Source organism: Daucus carota, chromosome 5 (genome assembly GCF_001625215.2).
Source record: "Daucus carota subsp. sativus chromosome 5, DH1 v3.0, whole genome shotgun sequence".
Taxonomy (NCBI): domain Eukaryota; kingdom Viridiplantae; phylum Streptophyta; class Magnoliopsida; order Apiales; family Apiaceae; genus Daucus; species Daucus carota.
Window position 1 is genome coordinate 13,370,708 of NC_030385.2, and position 23,408 is coordinate 13,394,115.

General features: G+C 36.7%; 3 protein-coding genes across 3 annotated transcripts; all 3 read left to right on the top strand.

The window, feature by feature from the left end:
• Positions 1-5,283: 5,283 nt before the first annotated feature.
• Positions 5,284-8,164, top strand: LOC135152743 (uncharacterized). The gene is made up of 3 exons (XM_064093830.1): positions 5,284-6,001; positions 6,051-7,314; positions 7,408-8,164. Exons 1-3 carry the CDS (start codon positions 5,284-5,286, stop codon positions 8,162-8,164), a joined length of 2,739 nt encoding a protein of 912 aa, XP_063949900.1.
• Positions 8,165-8,580: 416 nt separating this feature from the next.
• Positions 8,581-9,743, top strand: LOC108204003 (uncharacterized). Its single transcript, XM_064093831.1, has 4 exons — positions 8,581-9,009; positions 9,091-9,303; positions 9,397-9,489; positions 9,561-9,743. Exons 1-4 carry the CDS (start codon positions 8,581-8,583, stop codon positions 9,726-9,728), a joined length of 903 nt encoding a protein of 300 aa, XP_063949901.1. The 3' UTR covers positions 9,729-9,743.
• A 1,040-nt stretch (positions 9,744-10,783) lies between these two features.
• LOC135153028 (uncharacterized) lies at positions 10,784-12,421 on the top strand. The gene is made up of 6 exons (XM_064094659.1): positions 10,784-11,048; positions 11,144-11,308; positions 11,457-11,558; positions 11,650-11,716; positions 11,795-11,893; positions 12,021-12,421. The coding sequence occupies exons 1-5, from the start codon at positions 10,801-10,803 to the stop codon at positions 11,822-11,824; spliced, it is 612 nt and encodes a 203-aa protein (XP_063950729.1). The 5' UTR covers positions 10,784-10,800; the 3' UTR covers positions 11,825-11,893; positions 12,021-12,421.
• Positions 12,422-23,408: the final 10,987 nt, after the last annotated feature.

Here is a 23,408-nt window from a genome sequence, read left to right on the forward strand (position 1 = left end):
CATTTCTATTTTTGTTTTTTAAGTTGGATTTGGGGATTTTCATGTTCTTCGTTGGAATCATACATGTTTGTTCATGTAAATTCACTTATGTGCCGGAATCGAGGTTTGGTTGATGGTTTGTGTTGTTTGTTGGTTGATTATGATTGTCGGAGTGATTTGGGTATAAACGAAACAAAAATCAAGTTAAAATGAGTGATTTGAGTTATGATTGGGTCTTATCAGAATTTGAAGCTGCTGGCCGGTTTTTAGGTTTTCCAGAATCTGACTACTTTTTTCAGAATCCAACGACTTAAGTTTTGAGTTAATAGAATGCCACATTTAATGGGTACGTGAATATACAGTGAAACTGTCTGTAAGTCAAAATACGAAATGATTTCATTCATAAATGCCAATATCATGAATGTATCATTAAAAATTTCCCTTTATATTTATATAAATAAATAGTTATTTGAATTGATATTTAAAGTATTATATAAAAATTGAATATATTATGTATTATGACTTACTATGTAATTAAATATTATATTATAATATTATATAAAAAATCATGACCATTAATCATAACACTATGACAGCCTCAAATCCGGGGGTCTGCATTTGGTGCCACTAATATAAAAATCATTTAAAAATCTGTATTTGCGGAAGAAGGTACAGCAGATTATTAAAAACCTGGATCTTTTAAAAGAGGTTTAAATCAAAATCACTTTGACACCCTAAAAACAGGATCGCTAATAGGTTACAGCACTGAAATCAGAAACCAAAACCTCAAATCTTATTATAACTTAAACTACATTTTCAGTTAAACCTCGATGAGAAGAGTAACTGATAACTGAAAAATAAATCTATTATACAACAGAACTGAAATGAACAATTCTAACCATAAATGGTCTCGCAAACATCTTCCTGGCAGTCTTGCCTAACATTACTCTTATGCGCAGCTTCTACAGGTGACCATCTTAATCCCTAGCTGAAAGGGTTAGAAATAATAGTAAGGGTGAGCGAAAATGCTCAGCAAGATAATACGAAAGGCAAGAGCCACCGGATATAAATCCTTTTGAATTAAATCTCAGTGTTGAAATAAATCAAACTTTTGAAGTAAATCTTAATAGTTGTAACTCAAAAGATTATTAAACATATATCTCAGTAACTTGGAAATTGACAAGATATATTTGACAGTAAACATAAGCTATTATAAGCTTAAACAATAATGACCAAGTTTGAATTCTGATTTCAATGTTGTAACCTATTTGCGACCACGTTTTTAGGGGGTCAAAGTGATTTTGATTCAAATCTCTTTTAAAATGTCTAGACTTTTAAATATCTATTTTACCTTCTTCCGCAAATACAGGTGTTTAAATGATTGTTATGTTAGTGGCACCAAATCCTGACCCCCTTTCATTATAAATAAATAATCTTCATTCGAGAATCGAGATGGATTTGGAAATAACATTCTCACCTCGAAGTTACCTGATGCTCCTGCCGGCTCTTTGCCCAATTTCGAACTACGATTTGATTCTTTGGTTGGAACGTTATGCCGAACTTGTCTGATTAATTACTAGTTTCCTGACAACTCAACTTGCTATGTTTGCTTAGTTCCTCTGTTTGGATTCCAAACAGAGGAACTAAGCCCACTTCTAGGCTTAAAAGTGGAATTGAGTGGCAAAAGCCCACTTCCACTTTTTTTTATGCCCGTTTGAGAAATTGTTTGAAGCACTTGATTATTGTAAAAAAAAAGTCCATAAAAAAATCTACGGAACCTAACTTTTTGTGGGACTCAACTTCTTTCTAACAGTAAATGAACTCAGCTAGATCTGTGTTTCAGCGGCGCTTTCCCACTACCTCTCTTCTTCTCGTTACTGCTCTTTAATTAACAAATCACTGGTGGAAATCGATTTTGAACCTACAACTGTCCTTCTGATCCGTCAACGATAATTAATTTCTATTATATATATAGATCGTTTAAGTGAACTGAAGAAATTCACACACACTCTTTGTTGAGTTATGCGCTAGTGAGGTAGTTAAGGGCAATCGGGTTGGGAGTACGCTAAACAAGGAAGGCTGGGCCAATGTTCAGCGAGGACTCCACACACAAATGAATGTGGTGTGTGTTCATAAATAAATGAAGAATCATTGGGAGAAAATGAAAGGGGATTTTCAGATCTTCAAGAAACTGAAATTTGATGAAAGTGGCCTTGGATGGAATGAGATGAAGAAGACAATCGAGGCACCTGAATCATGGTGGACGCATGCTATACAGGTTTGTAATTGATCTATAAACTTCATAAATTGGTATTCCGCTGATTTTTTTTTTTACTTTGCAATTATATATGCTGCTGGTATAGTTAATCAATTGGGGCCTGAGAGTATAGGGTCCGTTTCTTGCATATTTGGACTTAAGGCTATAGATGATTCAAGAGCAAAGAGCAAGTTTGCTCTTGTTTTCGGACTAAGTAGTGGGTTGGTTGCAATTCTAGTAATGTCGTTGTTAGTTGGATTGTATTTCTGGTATGAAAGAAAGAAGCAGAGGGATATAGGCAAAACGTCTCGTTGGGGAGGTTCAAGGGGAAATGGAATCTAGGTCGCGAATGCGACCTAATACTAGTTCGATATGGTATATGTTTCATGAACTTGAGATAGCTATTGATAATTTTTTGGAAAAGAACTTTATCGGGAGAGGTGGATTTGGACTTAAATATAAAGGGGCATTATACGTTGGAAGTGTGGTTGCTGTTGAGAAGATTATAGATTCAGATTTTCAAAGAAATGCTGACTTCTGTAACGAAGTTGAGATTATCAGTAATCTAAAGCATAGAAATCCTTGTTAAGTTTGCCTTAGGTGCAAGCGCCAGTTTGCATCCTACTATATTCATTTACACTTGAATCCTTCCAGCATAAGTAATCTACTATTTGGATCACTCAACTTGACTTTTGAAATTTTGGAGTTATTGCATTGCTATCGTGTTTCTCTTGTTTAGAAGTGCAAAATTATACTAAGAATAAAGATAAAATATATAAGATTAAGATCTATATATGAGTGCAATTGCTATTATGACTATATGATGTTGTAGTATTGTTGAGTTGTCCGTAGTTCTGAGGCATCTTACGAGAAGATAGCACCTTACTAGGAGTTTATACATAATTATTATTATCCTTAAATATCCAGTTTTCTTCAGTATTGTTCTTAATTTTACATATTATCTGTAATTAGTTTTCAAGATTTAATTTTTAACTCAGTTCTGCTAACAGATATCATTAATGGCTGCAGTGAGACTGAACTCACATTCAAAATAATGGTAACAGAAACCCCTGTTTTTCAGTAGCATGTGGCCTTCCAAGTTGTTGCTTAATGTTCTGGATCCCAAGCAATTGTTTTGTTTGATACTACAAAAAGATTGTGAAATCTAAAGTAAATGAACCTACACATGTCACCATATACCAGGAAAAATCTCACAAAAAAGCTAATTAATTTATGACTCGAGATGCATAATAAATTTTAGATTTATGTGAATAATGTTTAGTTGTAGATTATCAAGTACTACTTGGAAAAGTCATGAAGTATTAACACCATGTAAAAATAAATGGTATCAACACCCACCACTAGAAAAAGTAGAATAGACATCGCCTCTTAGACATCGGTTGCTCTATCCGCTGATGTAAAAGGTGTTTCCCACATCGGTTTTTAACGACCGATGTCTTTTGTTGATATAAACATCGGTGTTTTAGTCAAACCAATGTTATAAGTCTGTTTTAAAAAAATAAACAAGCGCGCCTTCCCCCGTTTTCCCCCCTTGGCCAAATAATTCATTCCCTCCTAAAACTTCCCCCTGTTTTTTTGCCTTAGCAAAATTTCCCACCCCCGCTCTTTTCTTTTCAATGTCCTCTCCTCTCACTCAATAAATTAAAAATAAATATAAATTATAATAAAAAACATAAAATATAAAACTTAAAACATAAAACATAAAATTCAAAACACAGTCGAGCTCTCCTCTCCTCTCACTCTCACCTCTCCTCTCACTCTCACCTCGTCACTCTCCTCTCTCGTCACTCTCTCACCTCTCTCACTGCGCTGTGAAGCTGCTCTCTCTCTCTCTTTGGGCTGTCTCTGTAGCTCAAGTCGAGGTTCCAGTCGAAGTCGAAGTTCCAGTCGGGAGTTCAAGTCGTCGTCGGGTTAAAGGGTTAGAGTTTAGAGCTAAGTTGAAGGTTAAAGGGTCGTCAGAGCTCAAGTCGGAGTTCAAGTGGGAGTTTAGAACTAATTCGGAGGTTACATCTTGAATTGGGTATGTTCTAAACCCTAATTTTAGAATTGGGGGTTTCACTTCGAAACTCTAATTTTTAAATTTGTAATTGGATGAGTGATTGTTCTTATTGTGCATGTTACAGAGCATCTCCTAATTTTTAAATTTCTCATGCTGCAGTTCAGTTGTAATTATATGATGTTGAGCATATTATTGTTGTTAGTAGTAATTTTATCGAGCATATTTTCATGTTTTTATGTTAATCTAAGTTTGAATTGGGTATTGTTGTTATTATGATGTTTTCATTTTTGTTGCTCTAAATTGGGTAACCTGACTAGTACATGTATATTATAATATATATTATATTCTTTAATACTATATAATATATAGTTGCATTTTATGTGTGTGTGTGTGTGTATATATATATATATATATATATATATATATATATATATGACCATGCTTTTGTGATTGTACGTTGCTTGTTTTAAATATTTGATATGAAAATTAGGTAGGAAATAGGTTATCCTATAGATATGGAGAAAGATTGGATTTCGAAAGAGAGGGATTCGTTGGAGTATGAAGTCGGGGTTGAAAAGTTTTTGATTTGCGCCGAGCAAAACTGTAAAAATCCTAAAAAAATACCTTGCCCCTGCTGCAAATGTGTCAATTTCAAGAAATTTCTGGTAAAAATAATAAGGGGTCATCTTTACGAAAACGGTTTCAGTCTCGGGTATATTGATTGGATTTGGCACGGAGGCAAGGCTGGTATTTCGTCTGCCGGTAGCACACTGCTCCCTCAGGAAGAGGAGCATAATGCAGAAGCATTTCTTACAGCCTTTGAAGCCGCATCGGAAGCGGTTGCTGCATCAGAAGCGGTGGCTGCTGGTGCTTCAGAAGCTGCTGCAGTTTGTGAAGCAGCATATCGTAATCCGGGGGATAATTCGGGGGTGATGACTACGATAAAGACTCGCATGATTTTAAGAGGTTTGTTGTCGATGCTCAACAACCTTTATTTGAGGGCAGCGACTGCACAAAATTAGATTCAATGTTGAAATTACAGAACTGGAAAGCGAGATATGGTGTTAGTGATAGTGCGTTCAATGATCTGCTCTCGACAGTTGGCTCATTCCTACCTCAGGATAATACATTACCTGTTAACTCATACGAAGCAAAAAAAACTTATTCGAATTTAGGCCTTGAGTATACAAAATTCCACGCGTGTCCCAATGAATGTGTTCTATACAGGGGTGTATATGAGACTGCTTCGGAGTGTCCAAAGTGCAAGCTTTCGCGCTGGAAGGTGGGTAAGGATGGTAGAGAACGGTATAAAGTCCCGGCAAAAGTTATGTGGTACTTTCCGATCATTCCAAGATTTAAACGGATGTTTAAATCTTCTTCGACAGCTGAGTTGTTGACATGGCATTCCACCAACCAAAGAATTCCGGATGGACAGATGCGCCATCCTGCCGACTCACCTTCTTGGCGGAATATCGATTACAGGTGGCCTGCCTTCGGAAGTGAGCCAAGAAATCTTCGACTAGCTTTGGCGGCTGATGGTATCAACCCACATAACAATGGGCTGACCAATCGTTATTCTTGTTGGCCGGTAGTATTGGTAACATATAATCTTCCTCCGTGGTTATGTATGAAGAGGAAATTTATGATGTTAACTATATTAGTCTCCGGTCCACATGAACCAGGTAACAACATTGATGTGTTCTTACAACCGTTAGTTGATGATTTGAAAAAGCTTTGGGAAGAAGGTGAACCGAATGTATATGATGCCTTCACAAAATCTTTTTTCACTTTAAGGGCGGCTTTGTTATGGACGATTAATGATTTTGTCGGCGTATGGTAATTTGTCTGGCTGTGTCAACAAGGGTTATTTGGGTTGTCCAGTGTGTGGTGATGATACCGTTGCTAAGTACTTGCCTTATAGTAGGAAAATATGTTACCAAGGTCATCGTCGGTATTTACCTAGACATCATCCATACAGGAAGAATAAAGTAGCCTTTAACGGTCAACAAGAGTTTGGGCAGCCCAGGCCACCTCTTTCTGGACAAGAGGTGTTAGAACAACAAGAAAACATTAAATTTTCTTTTGGAAATGAAGTAAAGAAGTCGAAGAAGGTGGACTGTGCTTGGAAGAAGAAGTCAGTATTTTTTGAGGTAGAATACTGGAAATTCCATTATGTTCGTCACTGCCTTGATATTATGCACGTGGAGAAAAATGTCTGCGATAGTCTAATTGGGACGTTATTGAATTTAAAGTTCAAGTCCAAAGATAGCGAGGCGTCTCGTCTTGATATGATGGACATGGGGGTTAGGACTGATTTAGCTCCAGAACAAGGAGTCAAAAAAACTTATCTGCCTCCTTCCTGTTTTACTCTAACAAAAGTAGAAAAAAGAAAAGTGTTGAAGTCACTATCATCAATGAAGCTGCCATATGGGCATTCCTCAAACATCAGAAATTGTGTATCCATGGCAGATTTAAAGATATTTGGGATGAAGTCTCATGACTGCCATGTACTTCTTCAACAATTACTCCCTGTAGCTATTCGTTCGGTGCTTCCGAAGAATGTTAGAGTTAGCATAATAAGGCTTTGCTTCTTTTTCAACACTCTGTGCAACAAAATTGTTGACGTGTCAAAACTTGATAAATTGCAAGCCGATGTGGTATTAACCTTATGTGAGCTCGAGAAAATATTCCCCCCCTCTTTTTTCGATATAATGATACATCTAATAGTGCACCTGGTCAGGGAATTACGTTTATGTGGACCGGTTTTCTATAGATGGATGTACCCATTTGAGCGTTTTAATAAAGTGTTGAAAAGTTATGTGCGAAACCGTTATTTTCCGGAAGGCTGTATAGCCGAAGCATACTTGAAAGAAGAATCTGTAGAATTCTGTGCAGAGTTCTCTAGAAATAGTTTCACAACTGCTGGTCTGCCGAAGGACCAAGGCAAACTTTCTGGTCCACTTTCGGCTGCAACAATAAAATCTGTTGAAGAGAAAGAACGAGATGAGGCGCATTTACACGTCCTCTTAAACAACAGTGAAGTGTTTCCATATATTAAGTAAGCCACTTTTCTTTTTCTTTTCTTGATTTATTCTGTAAGAATTGAAGCATTATTTTAGTTTGTAACTAACTAATTTATGCATTTTCGAAGGATGCATAAGGAGTTGCTTGAAAAACTTTATGAGGGAAAGAAAAAGTCTATTCAGTGGATGATTGGGGAGCATAATAGGTTGTTTGCTGATTGGTTTCAGAACAAAGTTATTACTGAATTAAATGAGAAAGTCGAAGGTGTTTCAGAAACGATAAGGTGGCTAGCAGGCAAACCATCATTTAATGTTTTAACTTTTGATGGGTATTTAGTTGATGGGATCCGATACTTCACTGAGGAACGAGACAATGCTAGGGTTGTTCAAAATAGTGGAGTCTCTTTAGTTGCTAAAACTGTCCAAGTTTCGAGTGCTAAGGATTTAAATCCCGTAGAAAGTGATATGACATTTTATGGGAGGATTCAAGATATTTGGGAACTAGATTACCACTCATTTAAAGACCCGTTGTTCTTGTGCAAATGGGCTGACTGTGACAGAGGCGTCAAGGCTGACGAACTTGGCTTCACACTTGTGGACCTTAGTCGACAAGGCCACAAGAATGACAAATATGTGTCTGTGCATCAAGTGAAACAAGTTTTCTACGTGGAAGATCCCGTTGATTCTAAATGGTCAGTCGTATTGACCTCAACAAACAGAGATTATCACGAGATCTACAATGATGATGATCTTGGAGATACGATCTTGGAGAACCCCCCATTCTGCTCTAACATCCCCATTGTTGATCTTGGTGTTGATGACGACGAAGAGTCTAATGCTGGCAATAAAAGAAAGGATGGCGAGGGAATCTGGCTGAAGAAGTGATTAGAGGCTTAAAATTCCTGAAGAAGTTTATTTATCAGCTTTTAAGTCTAGAAATATCTTTATTCAAAAATATATTTCTCAGCTACTTTTGATTGTTGCAAAATTGTTATGGATTGTTATGAACCTGTTGTGGTAGACTTGGAGTTTTATTATTGCCTGTTATGGATTGTTATGAACTTGTTATGAAATTGTTATGGATTGTTATGAATTTTGCAATATATTCCATAAATATAAAACTGAATCTTTTTGTGTGGCAATAGTATTGTCTTAAATTATGTGTAGTCATTGGTAATTGTATCTCTTATTCCTACTCCATTTGGTTAATTGTATCTCTTTTCACTGTTTATAGCCTTATTTCTATTTATTTTGATTGTATCTCTTGTATATTCCTACTCCATGTGGTGAATGCAGGAAATATGGTAAAGAAAGAGAAAAGAGCTAAAGAACAATCTAAAGAATCCTTGGATGAGAAGAAGCACATAAATGAATCCCCAGCTCTCCTGGAAGAGAATCCAGGAATACCAGAGCCTGACCCCGTTACTCCAGCGGACACCATTGTTTCCCGCCAGACGGCTCCACAACCCACAGAAAGTAGTACACAATCTAAAAAAAGGTCATCTGGAGCAGCACGAGGTGTTTGTGCTATGCACAAAGTGGTGATGAAGAAAGCGAAGGGAGAGAAATTGAATTTACGGTTCAATCAAGTTGCAGTTCCAGTTGGAGACGAACGGCACAAACTGCAGTCCTATATAGGCATGCTAGCAAGGACAATGGTGCCAATCGACATTCCAAGTTGGCCAAAGGTTGACCCTGAATTAAAAGAGAAAATATGGAATGATCTTGAGGTACGTCAGTTACAATTTGTACTGTCATGGTTTTTATTTATAGAATTTGTATTGTCTGAACTTGTTAAATTTGTGCTTCAGGATACATTCGAGCTGATTCCTGAAAGTCGGAAGAGGATTCTACAGTCGGCAGGCGCAAAATGGAGAAATTTCAAGGCTAAATTGACAGCGGAATATGTGCAGCCTTATGTTGGACAGAAGAAGAAGCTACAGAAGCCACCAAAACAATATGCTTTTGTCGGTAAGAAAGCATGGAGACGATTCGTTGCAGTTAGAGTCACAAAAGATTGGCAGGTGTGCTTTACTTGTTACTAAAAATTTGTTTGTATTACTTGTTAGTAAAATTGCATTACTTGTTAGTAAGTAACAAGATATGTTTGTATACAGGAAGAGAATAGAAAACAGAGTGAGAGAGTGGGAAAACGGAAATATCCACACCGAGTGTCAAGAAAAGGATACATCGGATTGGAAGAAGAAGAAGTAAGAGTCTTATCATTTAAATTATAGTTTTCACATTTCTATTTGTATGAATGTGTTAATTTTTTTTATAGATACGGTCAGGGAGGTTGGAGCCTGCTGAAAGGCCAGATAGGGCAATTATGTGGAAAAATGCCCGTAAGCCAAATGACGGGAATATTAGCCCAAAACTGAAAAAGAAAATTCAACAAATTGTAAGACTTCTAATTTTCTACTTCTTTCATTTTCAATATCATGCCTAATTAATTTCATTTTTTTAACAGGATTCGTTACTCGAAAAGCAGCAAAATGGTGAATTCAAGCCGGATGGAACTAAGGATGTGCTCACCATGTATTGGAAACTCCCGAGCATGCGGGAAGGGTTCGTGGGGTTGGAAACTTCATACCTCCAACTGTGTACTTCGACTTGCCGAAAAAGTCGAGGAATCACATTACCAAAGAGCAATTTCATAATCTTGAGTTGCAAATTGCTGAGTTGAAAGCTTTGATTGCTGGGGGCAATTATCAAAATTCACAAATTCATCAAAATTCCGAGAAAGCAAGTTGTCCAGGGGCGGTGAAAGAACAAGAACAAGAACAAAAGACCAGAAAGCAACCTGTTGCAAAAAAACTGATGGCAGATGAATTGATGACCGATGAGGATAAAGAGGGTGCTGATTTGGTTATTATTCCTCCTCCTGGTCCTCCGGAACAAAAGGTATACAGTTACAGTGTTTACTTGATTCATTTGTTTGATAATGTCGAATATAATTAAATTTTTTGTAACGGTAATGTAATGTGTCTATTTTGATGTATAATTTTAAACTAGGGTCCTCGCAAATGTGAACTGGCAGTGGACAACATCGATATTAAGGTAGCTTTTGGTGTTGTTTTTGATGAGGAAGATGGATTGAGTACATCGGTTCATGGAGTGCCTCTACAACCAGGATTTGTTCGTGTTAGTGTGGACGGAAGCATTCAGGACGATGCTTTGGTGCCTGTTCCTGTAATTGGTGAGATAGAAACCGTCCACCAAGCCATCGGTTCTCAGTTAGCATGGCCCAAACACATGATCAGCTACATCTCCAGTACTGGATCGGAGGTATATAATTTAAATAAACAGTTTAAATTTTGAGGTATATATTATAATATACATGTACTAGTTATGAGGTATATATTATAATATACATGTAATATTATGTTTGTTTTCAAATTTGCACTTTAGTAATAATATAATATTTGAAATATTATATTTGTTTTCAAATTTGCACTTTAGTAATAATACGACTTCTATACTTAAATGTTTATTTACAGAAAATTAAAAAGGTGCGGAAGATGACTGAGGTGGAGAGAGTGCATAAAGCATTTAATTCTGTGAAGCCAAAGGACAGTGTGCCTCCTCGTTTTAGGGTGTTGTACAAATTTGCATCGACAGTCATGAAGGAAAGTGGAAACTCAATACCGGTTCCATGTGATTTTGAAATTTTTGGAATTGAACGAACGATTTATCTACTTGAAGAGAATGTACTTGTATTGCTAGAGTTTAGAATGATTGGACAGTCTGCTATATCAACATACATGGCGTAAGCTTCTTTTTTATATTCTTTTCGAATCTGGTCTAATTTTATATAGTAATGATATTTCTTCACCAAATGTAATTTTTTGTTTGTATTTTTAGGTATTTGTATTCATTGTTTCGGGATACGCCGAGTAGAGATTTGTCAGCGATGTTTTCTTTTCTTCATCCGTCCACGTACAAGCTCAATGATGAATTTAATGATTATGTTGTGCAAAGGCTGAAAGACGGAGTTCTTCGCATGAACTTTTTGCCTTTTAACTACAAGTACGTCTCTTTTTTATGCGTCCTGTTTTACAATATTGTATCGCCTTGATTAGTCATATATATAGTTGTTGGTAAATTAATTATAATATTAGATATTATAATGAAAACAGTTTAAATTCTCACTTTAGTTTATATATAATGAAAACAGTTTGCATTGGATATTGATTGTGTTTTGGGAGTCAGAAATTTTCATCCTTAATCCATTGCCTCATTATCCACATCCCCAGGACCTTGAAAAGGCTTTAATGCGGTAATTTTTTACTTCAATTTATAATAATATATATAATGTAATGGGTAATTTCTTGATTTGACACTGTATTTTGTAATTATACATTTTACAGAGCAGTGAGATCTTTTAATGCCCAGGAAGGACGGGTAAACAAGAATCCCAAAGTTAAAAACGTTCTAGTGAGTATTTATTTGATTTGTTATTTTTCATTTTTTGTGAAATGTCTAGTGTCATTAAAAAAAATTTGGAATGTATAGGGCTGCCCTAAACAACCAGGCGGTACATAATGTGGATATGTGGTCATGCGTTATATGAAAGATTTAGTTGCGGACGAGGAGATGAAGCTGCTAGACAAGGTTTATAAGTTTTTTAGTACTCAAGTATATATAGGGCAGCAGTATTTAATCTTTTACAATACTCAATTTTGTAGTATATAAGTTTTTCAGTTGGTTAAGGAATGACATAGGTTTATTTGTCTTCCAGTGGGCTTTAAAGAGTCGCAAGACTTATACAAGGGAGGAGCTTGACGTCGTTCGCTATGAGACGCTTGATTATATCCAATCCATCATGTAGCTGCTGGTGACCGGTAGTACTTGTCTTGCAATCTAAAAACAGCTCTATATATTTCGCTTGAATGTTTTCGGATATCGTACCTAGCTAGCTAGTACAGTTAGAACTTAAAAATCATGGATGAATTAATGTCAAGTAGTAGTAGTAGTTGATGTTTGATGGTTTAGTATACTGTTGGGATATATTGGTGTTATTGATTTTTGGATGCTATGGTGGATGTTAATTTGGATGCTGGTGGATGTTTGGATGTGTAGTAGAAGTTGGTTAGGAGAATGACAATTGGTATATATATTTGGAGATTGTTTGGATGTTAATTTGGTTGTTTGATTTGTAGTATTTTGGTTTTGGTAATTTTTTGGCAGCTCTGTTTTTAAAATTTGCATAAAAAAGCAGGTTATCAGACATCATTTCTTACAAAGCAACCGATTTTGGTTGTTTGATTTGTAGTATTTTGGTTTTGGTAATTTTTTGGCAGCTCTGTTTTTAAAATTTGCATAAAAAAAAGCAGGTTATCAGACATCATTTCTTACAAAGCAACCGATTTTAAAAGCAGATAAATCAGACATCATGTTTTAAAAAGCAACCGATTTTAAAAGCAGGTAATCAACATCAGTGCAACCCATTTTACACAACGGCGTATAAAAAGGAAATGATGTTATTAATTTGATAGACATCAGTGCATTCTACTTAGCCATCAGTTCCAGGTCAAAAAACGATGTTAAAGGATCTACTAACATCGGTTTATTTCTTAAATCGATGTGAGATATGTTAGTAACATCAGTTTACTATGCAAATGGAAGATTTTTGCTTGTCTTGCATATCTTTAAATTGATAAAAAGATCATATTATAATAATATATAAATAATAGATGTGCATTAGAAATTTAACATCAAGAGATATATATCAGTTTCCAACTGAAAAAACGATGTCATTGTCATCTTTTACATCAGTTTAAAACCGATGTTAAATGGGGTGACCTTTAACATCGCCCACAAAGACATCGTTTTTTGGTTTTCATAGACATCGGTGTTTAACCGATGTTTATTGACGTTTTTCTAGTAGTGACCATGTGAAAAATGACAATGCAAATAATAAGTTAGATTGTGGAAGGGGAGTTAAATACAATCTACATTCGAACTCTTTTTGTAATACAGATTGAATTCAAACACAAGAGATATAAAAACTAAACATAGATTTCAAAAATTTCAGGTGGATTGTTTTGTCCACCTGAAGATTTTTAAATTAAGAACCTCCCAAGTAAAATTTCACTTGGTTGCTTACAAAAGAATGAAGAGTTATGTTACATATTTGATGATTTCACAAGTATCTAACTTGTTTAGTGTGCAGAAATGAAGATCAGAGTTTAACCAGAAATCATAGTTTATCGACTGCCAGCTGGATTAGAGTTTAGCGATGATCAGAGATTGCAGGCGCCTGATTTCTAGGAGAAGATCTGGATAAACAAGGAAGATAAAGATTAAGGAAGATTGTGCAGATCAGGACAGCAGAGGATAGCTATTGATTGGATTATTTTAGGAAGCAGATTATTATTAAATCAATCAGTAGATATCATGTAACTGTGTATATAAACACAACTTAGGGTTTACTCTAGAAGAGTTGAATATCGAGTATATTATTCTTGTAATCTAGCAGCTCCTAGTGATAAAATATAAATCACTAAGAGAGTATTTGTACGCTACTGTGATTTGGATTAATAAGAGTTTGATTAATTTATTCTCTTATTCGTGTGTTAAGTATTGATTGTGTTCACCATATACAACAGTATAGTGAATTTATTCGGCCTGACAAGTGGTATCAGAGCCAGCTCTGTTGATATACCTACAGTGTGATCTTAGTCACACAATCATGTCTGAAAAATCACAAACTTCAAACAGTAGATATGAGTCAATTAGGGTTCCGATCCTCAGGGCATCTGAGTATCCTGTCTGGAAAGTGAAGATGGTTATGTTTCTGGAGGCCACAGATCAAGAATACTTGGATAGGATTTATGATGGTCCACACATGCCAACCAAGCTCTCTGTTGCACTTGGAGATGAACCTCAGAAGATGATTCCCAAAGAAAAGAAGGATTATACTCCTGAAGACATCTCATCAATCAGCAAGGATGCAAAGGTGAAGCACTTGCTGCACAGTGCTCTGGACAATGCTATGTCTAATAGGGTGATTGGATGCAAAACTGCAAAAGAAATATGGGATGCTTTGGAAATCAGATGTCAAGGAACTAAAGCCATCAAGAAGAACAGAAGGACCATACTTACTCAAGAGTATGAGCATTTTCATTCAAAGGCTGGTGAATCATTAGCTGACCTTTATGACAGATTTGTCAAGCTACTGAAAGACTTATCTCTGGTGGATAAAGAATATGACTTGGAAGATTCAAATCTCAAATTCCTACTAGCTCTTCCTGAAAAGTGGGATTTGAAAGTAACCACCATAAGAGATAATCATGATGTTGAGGAGATGTCTCTTGATGATATTTTTGGAAGATTGAAAACCTATGAGCTTGAGATGGAGCAACGAAGCAAAAGACTTGGAGGAAAAACTAAGCCTGTTGCTCTAAAAGTTCAAGAAGAAACAGCTGTGAAGAACAAAGGAAAATCTCATGTTACAAAAACTGATACTGAATCATCAAACTCTGATGATGACTCAAACTCTGATATTCCCTCACATTCTGAGGACAGTGACACTGAGATGATGCAGCTGGCAGCTTTGATGGTCAAAAGCTTCAAGAAGATGGCTTACAAGAATTTAATAAAGGAAAGAAATTTACAAGGAAGGACAGAAACTCTGACAGAAAAGGCTTCAAAAAGAGTGAGGGTAAGGAAGAAAATTCTGGAAAAGCTGATAAGTCCAAGTATACCTGCGTCAACTGTGGTGAAAAAGGTCATTTTGCAACTGAGTGCAAGAAAGCCAAGAATGAAAAGGGACAAGCCTTTATCACCAAGAAAGGAAGTTGAGCAGATTCATCAGACTCTAAGGAAGAAGTCAACTATGCTTTGATGGCAAACACTGATAATAGCTCTGAGACTGTTGAAACAAAGGTACCTCATTCCACTCTTGCTTTTAACACTGAAGATATAACTGAGTTAAGATTATTCCTTAAAAGCTTGCATATCAATTATAGAGATCAGACGTTAGAAAATGAAAGGTTGAAATCTAAAGTCTTAGATGTTAAGAAAAGGAATGATTATCTTAAGAAAGAACTAGTTCAGATGTTGGAAGCTCAGAAAGAAAGAGATGACTCTGTTTTCATTAAAAATGAATTGTTAAAGAAAAATGCTTCTCTTGAATCAGAACTTGCTAGGGAAAAAGGGATAATAAAAACATGGACTAACTCAGGAAAAACCACTCTGAATATCTTGGGTCGTGGAAATTGGAAGAAAGGATTAGGATACACTGATAAGAATGAAGCTGAGTCATCAAAACCAGAGACTACTAAAACTAAAAAACCTAAGGTTACACCAGTTAGATTTGTTACAGAATCAAAAATTCATAACAAGTCAAAAACTGATAAACCTAAACAGGTTAACATAGGCTTAATGACTCAGAAACAGATTAAGCATAAGCTCAAGGAAGTCAAGCAAGAAAAAAGGATTAAGGAACCTAGGAAAAACAGAAATGGAAAAGTAGGTATAAACAAAAACAATAACTACATGCCTATTCCTAATGCTCCTACGAAAACTTGTCATAACTGTGGAAATCCTAACCATCTTGCTTCTTTTTGCATGAAGAATAAGGACATAAACACTATGTCTTCCAAATCAGAAGTTAAGACTAGGAATGTTAGATTTAGACCAGAAAATTCTTGTTTTCATTGTGGTAGTTTATGGCATTCCATCTACACTTGTAAGGAATATCATAGCTTATATTATGACTACTATGAATTGAAACCTTCTTTGAATAAAAAGATTGATTCTCCAAGTTCAAACTCTGTTAAAAAGTCTGTTAGCATAAACTCTAATTTAAACTCTGATAAATCTTCCGCTGCTAGTGTTAACAAGCTTAACAAGAACAAAGGATCCAAGCAAGTCTGGGTCCTTAAAACTAACCATTAGTGGTTTTTGTGATTGCAGGGCAACAGGAAGAACATCCTAGTTCTAGACAGTGGATGCTCAAGACATATGACAGGAAATAAAGCCCTGCTATCAGAATTTGTGGAGAAGGCTGGCCCAAATGTTTTTTATGGAGATCGCAACATAGGGAAAACTTTGGGATATGGCCACATCAATCTTGGAAATGTCATCACTGAATCTGTAGCTCTGGTCTCAAGACTTAACCACAATCTGCTAAGTATAAGCCAAATCTGTGACAGAGGATATCATGTCAACTTCTTTGAAGAACACTTTGAAGTGGTTAGCAAAAGCACTGGAAAAGTTGTTCTGAAAGGATACAGACATGGAAATATCTATGAAGCCAAGCTATCCTTAAACTCTGATAACTCTGCAATTTGTCTGCTGGGCAGAGCTAGTATTGAAGATAGCTGGAATTGGCACAAGAAACTTTTTCACCTGAACTTCAACAACATAAATGAGTTAGTGAAGAAAGATCTTGTAAGAGGACTGCCCAAATCAGTGTTTACACCAGATGGCCTCTGTGATTCCTATCAAAAGGCAAAACAGAGAAAATCCTCATTCAAAAGTAAAACTGAGTCCTCAATTCTTGAGCCTTATCATTTACTACATGTTGATCTATTTGGACCAGTGAATGTCATGTCCATTGCAAAGAAAAGATATACTCTGGTCATTGTTGATGAATATACCAGATACACTTGGGTATACTTCCTTCACAGCAAAGATGAGACATCTTCTCTTCAGGTTGAACATGTCAAGCAACTGGATAAAGTTTCTAAAGATGCAGTAAAGATCATCAAGCGTGATAATGGCACTGAGTTCAAGAATTCTAAAATGGAAGAGTTCGGTAAAACAAATGGAATTAAACAAGAATTCTCAGCACCTGGAACACCTCAGCAGAATGGTGTAGTGGAAAGAAAGAACATAACTCTAATTGAAGCTGCAAGAACCATGCTGGAGGAAGCAAAATTGCCAACCTATTTTTGGGCTGAAGCTGTGCAAACTACTTGCTTCACACAAAATGCAACTCTGATAAATAAGCATGGGAAAACACCATTTGAAATGGTTAAAGGCAGAAAACCAAATTTGAAATACTTTCATATATTTGGTTGCAAGTGCTTTGTTCTCAAAAGTCATCCTGAACAGTTGACCAAATTTGACTTAAAAGCTGATGAAGGAATTTTTGTTGGCTATCCACTGTCAACAAAGACCTTCAGAGTTTATAATCTGAGAACAAGGGTGGTCATGGAATCTATTCATGTATGATGATAAGAAGATAACTGGCTTGGAAGATTTTGATGAACATGACCAGCTGGGATTTGAAGATGAAGAAACATTCTCTGATTTGATAAGCTCTGATTCTGAATTTATGTCAGAGCCTGTTATTCCAAATCATCAACCTCACGCACATGTTGAGGGGGAGCACAATGACAATGAACATCTGGAAGAAAATGATGAGGAATTATCAGACTACACAAACTCTGATGCAGACCCACCAAACTCTGACAGATCACCATTAGAGAATAATGAGAGCATATCTTCAGGGGGAGCATCAGCAAATCAGAATGCTCATGAAGACAACATGAATCATGGGGGAAAAGCATCAGAGAATCAGAATGATAATGGAAATAACATGGATTATGGGGAGGATCTACTTCCAGAAGTCAACTGCCACATGCAAGAAAGTGGACAAAGTCTCATACACCAGATCTGATAATTGGAGATCCAGATGCAAGACTGCAAACTAGAACAGCAACAGCAAATGAATATTTGTTTCATTCATTTCTATCTCAAACAGAACCCAAGAAAGTGGAGGAGGCTCTTCAAGATGCTGATTGGGTGACAGCAATGCAAGAAGAGTTAAATGAATTTGAGAGAAACAAAGTCTGGACTTTGGTACCAAGACCCAAGAATAGATCTATAGTTGGTACTAAATGGGTGTTCAGAAACAAAACTGACAGTGAGGGCATAATCACCAGAAATAAAGCAAGACTAGTAGCCAAGGGATATTCTCAACAAGAAGGAATTGATTATGATGAGACCTTTGCTCCTGTTGCAAGATTAGAAGCAATCAGAATCTTTCTGGCCTATGCTGCTCACAAGAAATTCAAAGTTTTTCAGATGGATGTGAAGAGTGCATTTCTCGATGGGGAACTGGAGGAAGAAGTGTATGTTGAACAACCTCCAGGTTTTGTAGACTCAAAATTTCCAGATTATGTCTACAGACTTGACAAGGCACTCTATGGACTAAAGCAAGCTCCAAGAGCATGGTATGAAACTCTGGCTCAATTTCTTTTAGAAAGTGGATTCACCAGAGGTACAATTGATAAAACTTTATTTTATCTCAACCACGGTAAAGACATGCTTTTCGTTCAAATTTATGTGGATGATATAATCTTTGGCTCCACTAATTCTAAACTCTGTGAAAGATTTTCAAAGCTTATGCTGTCCAGATATTAGATGAGCATGAGGGGAGAGATGAGTTATTTTCTGGGACTTCAAGTCAAACAGACTGATGAGGGTATCTTCATTAATCAGTCTAAATATACAAGAAACTTGCTAAAAAGAATTGGCATGCAGGACAGTTCAGCTGCCACCACTCCCATGGCAACAGCCACTAAGTTAGATAAAGACACTAGAGCATCAGTGGATATTACAAACTACAGAGGCATGATAGGCTCACTTCTATATCTGACAGCTAGTAGACCTGATATTATGTTCGCTACCTGTCTCTGTGCAAGATTTCAAGCAGATCCAAGAGAACCACATCTGGTAGCAGTTAAAAGAATTTTCAAATATCTCAAGGGCACAGTAGAGATGGGACTCTGGTATCCTAGAGAATTAGACTTTACACTAATTGGCTACTCAAATGCAGATTTTGCAGAATGCAAAATTGACAAGAAAAGCACTAGTGGAAGCTGCTAATTTCTTGGAGGCAGGTTAGTTTCTTGGTTCAGTAAGAAACAAAAATCCATCTCCACATCCACTGCAGAAGCAGAGTATATTGCTGCAGGAAGCTGTTGTGCTCAGATCTTATGGATGAAAAATCAGCTACTGGATTATGAGTTGACCCTAACTCAAATTCCTATTTATTGTGATAACCAAAGTGCTATTGCCATGACAGGAAATCCAGTACAGCACTCAATGACCAAGCACATCAGCATCAGATATCACTTCATCAGAGAACATGTAATGGAAGGGACAGTAGAACTGCATTTTGTTCCTACAGATCAGCAGTTGGCAGATATATTCACCCAACCCTTGGCTGAAGCAACATTTACAAGACTTGTAAATGAACTAGGGATGATCTTCGGTCCTCTATAAACTCTGCTTAACTATCTAAAAATATATCTGTACTAATTATTTGTCACTAGCATGATTTATAACTGCTTATGTTATTCTCTGACTTAAACTCTGATGATTATGTTCTGATATGGAAAACTCTGATGATTATACTCTGACTCGACAAACTCTGATTGCATAATTTTTCTCTGCTGAGTGACATTCCTATGAAGAAATTGTTGCAAATTCCTGAATTGAGTCATAACTAACTCTATAGTATGATATTTGGGAAATTACAGATGTGGAAATTCCTTTAACACTCTCATGATCTTAATCTGACACTTAGACTGCCTTACTTCTTAGATCTTAAATATGTAATCAGTGTAGAATTTTTTTTTATTCCCTTTATGAGCACAGAGTCATTAAATCTTAAGTCTGGATGAGTCGAACATGTGCCTTCTCTACTCAGAAAAGAAAAGAAATTCAAAGAAAACAGCAAAAACCTACTCAGGTACACCTTTGAAATCTTAGACATTTTGTGTTAGGAACGACCCAAGTGCATTGCTGGTATTAAGCAAAATGCATCAGAAAAGCAATATTTTTCTTGGGGACCTTTCACATTCTCTGATTACTGGAGAAATACTCTGAGCAAAAGGAAATTGAACTGATGATGGTTATAACTCACTTCCCTGGGAAGTTTCCATTCTAAAGATTATCTGTGATTCAATAAAGAGAAGCTTATGTAAACTCTGGTACATACCATAGTAGACTCTGCTGCCTACGAAGTGTTTAAATAATTTTCTGACAATCTGGTTCTTTCTAAAAATCTTGAGAATTTTGTCAATCTTTGTGACAAACTTAGATTCGTGAATTCACACACTTTACACTCCACGTCTGTGATTAACAAGTTTTTAGCCTTCGAGTGATTTTTGATTAAATTCAAAAATATATTTGTAAACTCTGAGGACAAATATTTGTCTTATTTCAAGACTCTTGATATGTCATCTCTCATCAGACAAGTTTTGTGTACATCTTCTGACTTTGTCGTATATTCTGATATTTACTTAAATTCTGGCTTTAGTCAATCTCTGATTGACTTTGGAATTTATTTTGAAATGAATATTTGTCTTGGTAAAAATCAGATAAATTCTCTAACGGTATAAAATCTGTTTGCATTCTTTAGTGGAGTGAAACACGGGTGATTATTGTGTTTTATCGGTAATAGTTGTATTACACAAGTACACACGTAACAGTAATAATTACCTCTCCACTACCATGTTTTTTTACCGTTAACTGAGTGCCACGTGTCCCACTAACGTTTTTCTTTTCAGCAGTTCGCGTGCATACATATCTATACAGAGTAAAAAGATTTTCTTTTTCACTTTTTACACACCTTTTTCACTGCTGTTAATCTCTATCTCTTCCCTATTCTCACTTGCACATTTCATCAAACACCTTACCTACATCTCACGATCTTCAAATTTTTCAGCAAAATGACCACCACAGCCTTCGATTCTAATGGAGCAAAGTTTGTCACCAACAATTATGCTGCTATTCTCAACAATGATGAAGCCCAAAAGGGTTTTCATCTGATTCAAGATTTTCTGGCACACAGTGACCTCATGTATGCCTTGACTCAACCTGAGTCTATCTCACAGGGATCAAGTGCTCACATTATGGCGAACGGGCAACTACAATGATGGCGGTGATCATGGTTCCCCTTCAATTACTTGTCAGTACAATGGCTAGGAGTAATTCGTCTCTCCAGCCACAGTCAAGAAGGCTCTTCATCTTCCTGACTCCAACAAGTTTGATTCCTCAGTTTCCACTCAAATTATGAGGGATATGATGACCTTTTTTGGGTACTCAGGCAACACTGATCATATGGGGGATCTCAAACGCCCAAATCTCTTCAAGGAATGGAGCTTTTTCTATGACTGCATTATAAGGGCTTTTGGCAATAAATGCAACAATTTCGAGGCTATTCCTCTACTCAGTCAGCAAATCGGGTACTCTCTTATCCATAATCTCAAATTTGATATTGCTACACCACTATTGAGACTGATTGGTGAGAGAAGAACAGAGAATAGGAATGTCATATACTATGCAAGATTCTGTCAATTAATATTCTCTTATTGTTTCCCTGATGTGCCATTACCTGAAACTGACATTAAGCCTCCTTTTAAACTCACCAAGCATGCTTTCACTGACTTGATTAAAAAGGATAGCAAAAAGTTGGCCCCACCTGTATTTGCTATTCCTGTCACTGTACAGGATAAATTGAAGCTGGCACTGCCAGATAAATACAACCCTCTATTCGCTGATGAGAATCAACCTCAGTCTTCCACTGCTCAGAAACAGGATGCACCAACCTCTGGTCCTTCCCAACAAGGGCCAGTTGTAAAATCTGACCATCACTCTCCTAAGAGGATTCTTAGATCCTCTAAGACCTCACCTCAACCTTCACCATCTCCTCCACCAAAGAGAAAGAGGAAGTTCCTTCAACCTATCTCAGATTCTGATGATGAAGACACACCACCACCTCCATCACCTCCACCAATCAAACAGCCCAGGAAGAAGGTCAAGGCCACCAATATCACTGATTTGACTCTTGATCCTCCATCTCAATCAGCAGATAATCTCCTGGCCTTGGTTCCCTTCTCTGATCAACCACAGGTTGCAGATCCTGTATTAGTTGAACCACTATCTGCCATGCCTCTTGAGATGCATACATCTGCAGCTGACATTCCTTGGTCAGAGACTACTCCTGATGTACTACATATATCAGATGATCTTCAAGCAGCAACTCCAATTCTAAATCAGGAAACTCTGATTACAGATGAAGTTCCAGCAGAACCTACTTTGCCAATGAATCAGGAATCTCTGATTCAGATTGAAGACCATGATGCAGCTCCTGTTCAGGAGATCTCTTATGCTGCAAATTTTGATGCAGCCACAGAAACTCTGCCTTCCCAAACTCTGAGCCTTTCAGCAGTTGATGATGATGAGGCTGAGGAGGTAACTTCTGTTCAGCTTCCAGTTCAATCACCATGCACTGAATCTTCTCTTCCTACAGCACAGCCACAACCTCCTAAAACCTCTGACAGAGCTAAAGTCTGTCAAGTTGCATATCATCATGGTATGTGCAGAGATGTGCCTCCATCTCTTGAAGGCAGGATTGTTGGTATTGAAGCCACTCAGCATTCTATGCTCAATACATTATCTGAGCTGAGTTCTTCTGTTGCACAGCTGGTTGCTTTTCTTACCTCTGCTGATGTCAAAAAGGGGGAGAAAATGCCAAAAGACAGATGCTTTGATGATAAAAATGTGTCAAAGAAGAAGCCAGATGATGATAAGGATGGAAAGGGAGCTGGAAACTCTGATAAACAGAAACAGATTGTTCTGCAAATCAGAGATAAAGAGAAAACTACTAATGATGAAGGGAGTAGGAGAAATAATTAGGATGGAAACTCTGAAGCAGTCAGAAAATCAAAGTCAATCAAGCCAATCTCAAAGGAACTAACTGTAATTGATCGTGTGATGCCAGCAATTGAACAGCAAGGAGAAAATCTGATCTCTGGATCAGATAAATTGATTGAAGCTGGAGATCCAGAATCTCAGAAATTCTGTCAAACTCTGAAGTTCAGAGGAAAGGAAACTACCCTGTTCTACAAGTCCCCATCTCTTCAGGCAATTGATGAAGCTGTTGCTAGGAAAATCTTTGAAAGGGAAAATTCAGGGTTAGATATTGAAGCCATCAGACTGGAAGAAGAAAGATTAGCTGCTGAGAAGATGAAGATCAGCAAATCAAAGTCTGATAAGCAGAAGCAAATCACTGATCCCTCATAGAAACAGTCAAGACCAAGAGAAAAAAGGATAGTGATTAGTGAGATAAATTACTCTGATATCAACAAACCCAGAACTAGGT

Bases quoted from the DNA above. Each gene is read 5' to 3' on its own strand.
- LOC108204003 (XM_064093831.1), top strand. From the start codon at position 8,581: ATGGTAAAGAAAGAGAAAAGAGCTAAAGAACAATCTAAAGAATCCTTG. The intron at 9,010-9,090 runs GTACGTCAGTTA...TTTGTGCTTCAG, and splicing joins AAATATGGAATGATCTTGAG to GATACATTCGAGCTGATTCC. The intron at 9,490-9,560 runs GTAAGAGTCTTA...TTTTTTTTATAG, and splicing joins TCGGATTGGAAGAAGAAGAA to ATACGGTCAGGGAGGTTGGA.
- LOC135153028 (XM_064094659.1), top strand. From the start codon at position 10,801: ATGACTGAGGTGGAGAGAGTGCATAAAGCATTTAATTCTGTGAAGCCA. The intron at 11,049-11,143 runs GTAAGCTTCTTT...TTGTATTTTTAG, and splicing joins GCTATATCAACATACATGGC to GTATTTGTATTCATTGTTTC. The intron at 11,717-11,794 runs GTGAGTATTTAT...TGGAATGTATAG, and splicing joins CCAAAGTTAAAAACGTTCTA to GGCTGCCCTAAACAACCAGG.
- LOC135152743 (XM_064093830.1), top strand. From the start codon at position 5,284: ATGTTGAAATTACAGAACTGGAAAGCGAGATATGGTGTTAGTGATAGT. The intron at 6,002-6,050 runs GTGAACCGAATG...TTTCACTTTAAG, and splicing joins GAAAAAGCTTTGGGAAGAAG to GGCGGCTTTGTTATGGACGA. The intron at 7,315-7,407 runs GTAAGCCACTTT...GCATTTTCGAAG, and splicing joins GAAGTGTTTCCATATATTAA to GATGCATAAGGAGTTGCTTG.